The sequence below is a fragment of the Mus pahari genome, chromosome 8 (genome assembly GCF_900095145.1).
Source record: "Mus pahari chromosome 8, PAHARI_EIJ_v1.1, whole genome shotgun sequence".
NCBI classification, from domain to species: Eukaryota; Metazoa; Chordata; class Mammalia; order Rodentia; family Muridae; genus Mus; species Mus pahari.
The window spans coordinates 24,435,288-24,443,700 of NC_034597.1; the positions used below are offsets into that span (position 1 = coordinate 24,435,288).

The 8,413-nt window shown below is 49.5% G+C and overlaps 1 protein-coding gene across 1 annotated transcript in view; it reads right to left on the bottom strand.

Moving 5' to 3' along the window:
• The window catches only part of Wdfy4 (WDFY family member 4), a 237,520-nt gene that overhangs the window by 198,668 nt on the left and 30,439 nt on the right, over positions 1-8,413 (bottom strand). Inside the window, exons 5-8 of the mRNA XM_029541917.1 lie at positions 7,207-7,341; positions 5,910-6,099; positions 3,470-3,659; positions 792-949 (exon numbers count right to left, since the gene is read on the bottom strand). Coding sequence (XP_029397777.1) covers positions 792-949; positions 3,470-3,659; positions 5,910-6,099; positions 7,207-7,341 — 673 coding nt within the window. The remainder of the gene's footprint in view (positions 1-791; positions 950-3,469; positions 3,660-5,909; positions 6,100-7,206; positions 7,342-8,413) is intronic.

Here is an 8,413-nt window from a genome sequence, read left to right on the forward strand (position 1 = left end):
GTGCTTGCAGCGTTACAGCTCCTGCCTCTCCCCACAGCTCGTAACTTCCTACCCCAGCTAGCATCTCCAAACCCACCCAGCTGTCTCAGACCACTGTTTCTTCCCCCACTTGGTACTTTTGTGCCTTTAAACTCTTCCCTTTCCTTTCAACCTAGACGACTCACACTTAGCCTTCAAAACTCCCTCAGCAGGACGTCTGTGCAGGGTTTCCTGACAGACCCACTCGAGGCGAGGCATGTGCCAATCAAGCAGCCTGTGGTTTGATATCTGTGTGGCAGTCTGTGCAGAAGGGTTTTAGAGCTGACACTAGTTGTTCACATTAGCACCCAGTAGGGGGCAGAGCACCTGCTGCTCAGAAAGCATCAGTGTGCCCCACTGGTATTCTCAATTCATGTTCAGCATCCTAGAAGAAAATCCACTGACTCTGAGCCTAGGTGGCTGAGTCGGGCTTCATCAGCCTCCATTACACAAGCAGATGGTACCGGCTAAGTCACCCCTGGACAGGGCTGGAATTCCAGAGGCTGCCTCCCTTACTTGATAAGGGTTTAGCCTCTGTTAAGCAATATTTCCTCCACTTGCCACACATGATGAACTTTTTATGTGTGCAAAGCTGAAATTGCACAGGTGGAAAGTAGATTAAGAGAAGATCTAATATCCATGGATCTAGGTCGTGTCTCCAAAGGTCAGAAGCATCGACCTTATGACAAGTGCAAATGGACTCAGAGACCAGCAGAGCCTGGTCAGGACATACTGGCTCTCCAGTTGCCTGGAGACACCCAGTGAGGACCCACCAGAAGCCTCCTGATGGAACTTGAAGCCTTCAAGCTGAGGATAAGTGACGCTGTCAAACACCTTCAGCTCTGACCTCCCACAGGTTGTCAGCCACATCACTAGCTCGATGAGCTCCTCCAGATGGGGTTCCACCACACCCTGGGTCAGCCCGTTGTACCTGCAGGACAAACAGGGTCAGCTCCTGGATGGAACAGCTGTGTGTGTGCACAGTGCTCCTCACAGAGGCCAGAAAAGGATGCTAGAGCTCCCGAAACTGAAGTTACTGGTGGTTGGAAGCCACCGTGTAGGTGTTTGGGACTGAAACTGGTCCTCCACAAAAGCAAAGGCTCTTAACCACTGAGCCATCTCTCTGGCCCCCAAAAGTTCCCTCTCATCATGTGTGTACTCTGTAACTTCCATTGCCATTAGTCATCTGTGGCCTCCAAGCATCAACTGGAACTTGGGTGTAGGTTGTTTGATAAAGTGCTTGTCTAGTATTCAGAGGGACCTGGTTTTGATCCCTAATATTGCATAAGGCCAGTCGTGGTGATGTTTGCCCATATTCTTAGAATGCAAAAGGTGTGTACAAGAGTATCAAGATCACTCTTGATAATATAGAGAGCTTGAGACCATCCTGAGTTATGTGAATTACATGAGACCTTATCAAAATAAAAGAGAATAAAATAAAATAAAATTTCTAAACACACACACACTGAGAAAGAGAAAGAAAGAGAGATCAGCAAGGAATTCCAGAAATAAAAATAATCAGGCTTTAAACTAATTTGTTATAATATGGCTACATATAAATATTGAATTTTGCTATTAGCTATTGTTATTAGCCTCTTACTATTCCCAATTTACAAATTCAACTTGATTATCAGTGTGTATGCATCAGATTCTGTAAGGTTCGCGTTGCAGATGCCCACTGGAGCTCTTCAGAGCCGACCACTCTCTGTCAGTAAGCAGAGACTGCTACACAGAGGAACCTGTGAGAGACCACAGCCCCGTTTAGAGGAAGTCTGCTTCCCATGGCTGGATTCCCAAAAGGCATGAATTTAAGGGGCTCACAGAGCAAAGGGCACCTCCAGAATGGAAGATCCGATATTTCCAAGGAGGAAAAAGAAAACTCAGACCGCATGGGAAAGACGTGCATTCCTGTCGTCTTTCTCACGCCTAGCCTATGGCGGACATGTGCATTCCTGTCGTCTTCCTCACGCCTAGCCTATGGCGGACATATGCATTTCTGTTGTCTTTCTCACACCTAGCCTATGGCGGACATGTGCATTTCTGTCATTTTTCTCACACCTAGCCTATGGCGGACATGTGCATTTCTGTTGTNTTTCTCACNCCTAGCCTATGGCGGACATGTGCATTTCTGTCATTTTTCTCACGCCTAGCCTATGGCGAACATGTGCATTCCTGTCGTCTTTCTCACGCCTAGCCTATGGCAGACATGTGCATTTCTGTTGTCTTTCTCATGCCTCGCCTATGGCTGACACCTTCAGTGTTTATCTGAAGTGTTTACGGGGCAGAGGGGCCCGGGAGGCTCTGTTCTGCTCTCCCCTTTCCAGATCAGGAGTGAATGAAGCATGGCTCCTGGGAAGGCAGACAGGAAGGGATTGAGCTGAGCAGCCATTTCCTCACACAGATTTCCCCTTCTATCTTCTATAAAAAACCTAATGCTCAGCCATCAATCAGAAGAAACTTGTAGAAAATGCTACCCAGGGTGACACACTGGTCACAGTCACCTGGACATTCACCAGGCTGCTTACTGTGCAGTCATGGTATATACACAAAGAAACACTTATTCTTAGCATCCTTTTGAAGGATGCCTCCTTTGGAAAGAGACTCTACACCAACGGCTTCTCTCATCCAAATCATCTCCCGTGTATTCGAGGCATGCTTCGGTCATGAAGTCTGCAAAAGACATTGCTAAGGTCCACTTCACTGAGGAGAAGTCAAGCCAAGTCCAAAGGAATGTGCTGAGCCTTGCCTTGAAGCAGCTTCCCCAATTCAGTGAAAGAGCTTGGGCCACAAAAGGATTTCTTTTATTTCCATCTAGTGCCCATGCTAATACCTAGGCACTCACCCCCTAAATAAAATAAACCCGAATAAATGCAGGGGGCAAACTAGTGAAGTAGCCAAAGAAAGGATACTTGCTGAAATGCATTCTCAAACTGGCATCTCCCTAGACTACTGTACTTAGCCTTTCTGTGAAGGTGTGTACTTAGTCCTGGTGGATTTGCGATGGTGTAGAGCAGAAACATCCAAAGGACAGCTTTATTGGGTGGTTACCTATCAGTTCTGACAGTGGTAGAGAGCTAAGGTTGGCGCATGGTTCCCACACAGCCCTACAAACACTGAGGTAGGGTAAACTCCAGCAGACCACAGAAAGCTTCTGAGAGGTAGGTGAGCTCTACGAGGTGGAACACACTGGTGGTGTTTGCCACTTGGTGAAGTGGTCAATCAATGGTCACTCATTGATCACTAAAGAAGGCCTTCCTACATCTATGTGCACATTCAGTTACTGCTACCAGGAAGGGGGTCTTGCTAGCCATGCTCTTAGGAGCCTTGAATTTCCTAAGACACGCTTAAACACTCTTGCTATCTCTCTTGCACCAAAGCAGCAAGAAGATTCTGAGCCCCACAGCTTGAGGGGTGCTGTTTTTCTCCCCTCTCACCACGCCCCACCACTTACCGCAGCAGTACCTTGAGGAGAAGAGGGTAGCCCTCCCCATTCTCAAACTCCAAGAGCAGCGCAGAAGAGATGGGGTAGGAGTCTCTCACAAAGTTCAGGATGAGGCTCACAGCCTCGCTCACCTCCGGCGCGGGGAGAGTGTCTGCCAACTTGGAGAGGTTCTGAACCGAGAGCCGGACACAGTCCGCAGCTGTGGGTGGGGAAGCACAGCCCTGCTGAGCCCGGAAGCAGGGGGTTCTGCTGCTGCTCTTCCCTCTCCCCACCATCTACTTCCACTTGAACTTGCACAGCAAGACTTGCGGGAGAATAATTTGAGGCTATTTTCTGCAGGCTCTTAGATTCAAGAAGTCCCTGCGAGAGGTGCCATCCTGAGAGCAGCTGACATGGGTGGGGGTGGGGCAGCCTCTTAGCTCCTCCTTTCTAGAATGTAAGCGAGCCCTGCCCCCCCCCCCCATCCCTGGCTCTAGATACTGAGATGCCATGTAAGGCCAGAGAGCACCAGGTAGAGCCTTAAGAAGCATCATGGAGCCAAGCATGGAAAGTTGAGGAAAAAATCAGCTTGAGGAAAAGTCCTAGGAAGGAACAGTGGGTGAGTGCAGAGTCGGAGGCAGCAGAGGCAGCAGTTTCAGAAACTCAAGAAGCCAGGGCACTCAAGCAGAGGCCAGAGCTGTGGGGAAAGGAGAAGGTGGGCTCTATTCATGAAGAACCTGCCCTCCCTCCCTTCTTTTTTCTTTCTTTCTTTCTTTCTTTCTTTCTTTCTTTCTTTCTTTCTTTCTTTCTTTCTTTCTTTTTTTTTCTTTCTTTGTTGTCACCTGGAGTGGTGGGAAGTCAAGGAAAGATACGAGTCAGGAAAGGGATGCCCTCAGACTGGAGACTCTTCTAAGTGGCAGGAAAGTTGCAAAAGTGGAACCAAGAAGATGCAGGATCAGACTCTCAGCTGTTAAGGACTCGGAAGAGCCTGAAGTAGGCCCTTTGGCAAGAGAGAACCCAAGAGTAGCTGATGATGTCGTGGAGAGCCACAGGCTAGCCTTTTCAAAGTCCCTGCTAGTCTCGCAAGCCCATCGAAATTACCCAGGCCTGTAAGAAGCCTCTGGGTGTAAGCCCCTGGGGAAGAAGCTTTCTGAGGCCCTGACTGGATCAGCAGAAGACTCTGGTGGTTCACACCTGCAGCCTTTCCCTAGCCACTCAGACTCCAGCTTGGGGGTCGGGGGTGACGGAGACTGAAATGCCAAGGCACAATTCGACTTCAGCTATCTGCATAGGCTAAACCCACAGAAGACCTGGAGCCCCATGGTGCCTCCTCCAGGAAATCATGTGGTGCTTTCTCAATTCTAACCAGTAGATTAAAAGAAGACAGATCACAGGGTATGTATTTGTGAACATGCAGGTGATAATGGCCGATCAGAAATCCAGGTATATAGAGCCCATTCTTTGGCATCAACCCAAGAAGAGAAATGTTGTATTCCAAGATGGCTGCTGTGCTCATCCGGGAGAGCTGAGATGTTGGGCAGAGGGATTGGAGGTGAGTAGAGATAAACACGAGCCTTAACATGTCCTTTTTAAAGCTGTGCAGCCTCAGAGGTCTCCATGCTTATCTGGAGCATTATCTGGGTCCTGCAGTGGCAATGGATGCTAAGGAAGGCCCCCCGAGGTAGCTAATGGAATTGACTCACAGAACATTTCATTTCAAACAAAACCCAAGTGTCGGGTGAGATGCAGAGGCCAAGTGATGTAGACTAGAGGCACTACATGTATGTCATTGTATGTATGCATGTGTGTCATGTATGTGTGCATGTATGCCATGTATGTGTATATATGTCATGTATGTGTACATATATGTCATGTATGTATATATGTCATGCACATATGCATATATGTCAACACCCCCTGGAAACCAAGGCAATGCAAAGCAAGCAACACTATCATTCTGCCTGCCTTATAGATGAGACAAACAGGATAGCTCTATGGCTATGGATCACTCCGCAGAGCATGGAACCTACAGAGTTTCTAGCCTTCACCCCTTACATGCTCCCTAACACAGGCACTAAGATGCAGGAGTCGGACATCTTCTTGTTTAGAAACAGTTTGTCAAGATCTTCTACCAATCTTGAGCTCCACTTTCCCCATTCCAACATCTGTCTCCAAGAAGCTAGTGATGTAATGAGCAAGCAGGCCCCACGTGCCGTCTGTATGGGGATCCGCAGTTGGTAAATGAGTCCCCCTTTCCTCCCTCCTCCAGTGAAGCATCGAGAGGAAGAATGCTCACAGTTTCACAAATGGGGCCACATAAGATAGGATCATGTACTGAATACGTTGTCCATCTCTTCTTTCCAGGACCCTGCACTTATAGTGACAGAGACAATGGGCCCTTGAGCTTTGCTCTGAGCTAAAGGAACCCCTTGAGCGACCTGCAGCCCACACCTGGTCTCCTGGAACCTACTTCGCAGATATTGGATGACGCTGGGGCTCTGCGCCTTGGAGATCGCCCGCAGCACACAGAAGGTAGGCTGTTTCCAGAAGAAGCAGCTGTGTTCCCTCAGACAGGTGGTGGCAATCAGTAGAGACTGGAGCTCGCTTCCTGAGAGAAGTCCCTCCAGACCCTGAGACTCGCTGCAAATGTTTAACAACATCTGGGAGGGATACAAGACAAGGACATTCTGGTTAGGAGGGGCTCTCCTATGGTAGCTTGCTCCCTGCTTCTCTGGAGGACTGACAGTCATGCCTCAGCTGAAGGAACTGGATAGTGTGCGCGATCATCCTGCCTCCCCAGCTAGTGCTGTCCACACAGCCAGCTAGGGAAGGAGCATCCCATTTCTACTTAGAAACACAACTTCCTGCAAAGCATATACCTCTTGCGCATACCGAGAGGATCCCACTGGGTGAGCCTTGAACAACCATCTAGGTCTGTGTGCCTGTGCCCTATACTGCTCACACTGTGATGGATGACATCACCTAGTGATGCTGCTCACACTGTGATGGATGACATCACCTAGTGATGCTGCTCATACTGTGATGGATGACATCACCTAGTGATGCTGCTCACACTGTGATGGATGACATCACCTAGTGATGCTGCTCACGCTGTGATGGATGACATCACCTAGTGATGCTGCTCACGCTGTGATGGATGACATCACCTAGTGATGCTGCTCANATCACCTAGTGATGCTGCTCACGCTGTGATGGATGACATCACCTAGTGATGCTGCTCACGCTGTGATGGATGACATCACCTAGTGATGCTGCTCATGCTGTGATAGATGACATCACCTAGTGATGGTGCTCACACAGTGATGAATGACATCACCTAGAATCACACTTCTCAGAAGTGATGTGTCAAGTGGCATGTGACTGGGGAAATGGTTGGCTACAAGTTTGCAAGTGGGACAGAGGGGAAAGATCCTAAGAAAGGCACTTCCAGAGGACAGCGAGGAGGTGGATCTTGAGAGCAAAGGTGGAAGAAAACAGGGGCTGGGGCAGGAGGGGAGCCAAGTTGGGGGAGGACACCACTCTTCACAGAGAGCACAGGGGAATGAAGATGCTGATACATGGATGCCCCAAAGAGAACAAGGGAGAAAAATCATCTTGCAGCCAGCCCCGACGTTGCAGAGTGGAGATAGAGAACCGTTCCTGGAAAGGTCAAGGTGCTTGGGAACTGTGACTGAGAGAAGAAAGAGTCTGGCTCTTGCAGAGCAAGCTCAGGGNGGGGGGGGGGGGGCAGGATCCCGCTAGCTCACCTGCACAAACATCCTCTGCCCTTGAACATCGCTCTCCAAAAGCTCATCCTTTTCCACGGGAAAAGCGAAGAAGAGATACAGGCACTGAAGGAGCAGGGCCGGAAGCCCTGAATCCACCACTCTGCCCAGTGTCTCCTACAGGGGAAAGTAAATCACACACAGGTCACCCACAGGCAGCGGGAACTCTGACATGCGTCAAGCCCCACATCTGTGGAACTGTAGGAAATCCACTTCCCCTCTCTGCATTCCATGTCCTCAGATGGGAAATGTAGGTGATCGTGGGACCCACCTATGGTCTTCTGCTCCGCTGAAAGGTAATGCTCTCCCTCCCCTTTAATGGAGCCCTGACTTTTCTTGACTTCCTTGGGCATTTGTCCCTGTCTTCAGAGAGCACTTCCCTTCCCTCACTGCTTCAGGGCTGACTACTTCTGTGGACATCAAGTCCCCACGTAGACAGCAGACAGGTCCCCCCTCAAGGGCAAGCACTTGAGTATAGATCAGGGGCTACCCTTGCAGCTAACATCTATGATAAGTCTGTGAACCTGCCCTGAGGAGCCATGACAGGTTATGCCAGCCCAGCTCCACACAAACACCAAAATGCCTACCTGATGCTTTAAGCTGAGGACTGCTGCCCCCTACAGGTCACTTACATGCACATGCTCCCTCCCATTCCCTCTGCATCTCTTGGCCTGTCTTGCAAGGGTCTCTGAACATTTCTGCTGCTAATTCCAACTGTCAGGTTCCCAAGAGGAAACTATCCGCTTATCCACCAACCACTCAAGAGGAGGCCTGAAAGTCACAGTTCCATAAGGAGAGGACACAGCCACAGCCAGCATGGGGCACAGTACACTTAGGACAAGAGCCAAGAGTTACACCTCATTCCAGTTGGACCAACTGGGAAGCACCATGGAGCCCAGAGCAGGAGCTCTAGGGGCAATAGATTTCCACACAGGAAGCCAGCCTTCTCCATGTGTCTCTAAATCCAACTCAGAGACCCTGGGATCACTAATTGGCACCATGCACAGGATACACCCAGTCCAACTCTTACAGATAGGGAGTGGTTGATAAATTCAGTCATAAATGTTCTCACACTGACCATATAAGAGAGGCCTGACTGGGCTGGAGAGATGGCTCAGCAGTTAAGAGAACTGACTGCTCTTCCAGAGGTCCTGAGTTCAAATCCCAGCAACCACATGGTGGCTCACAA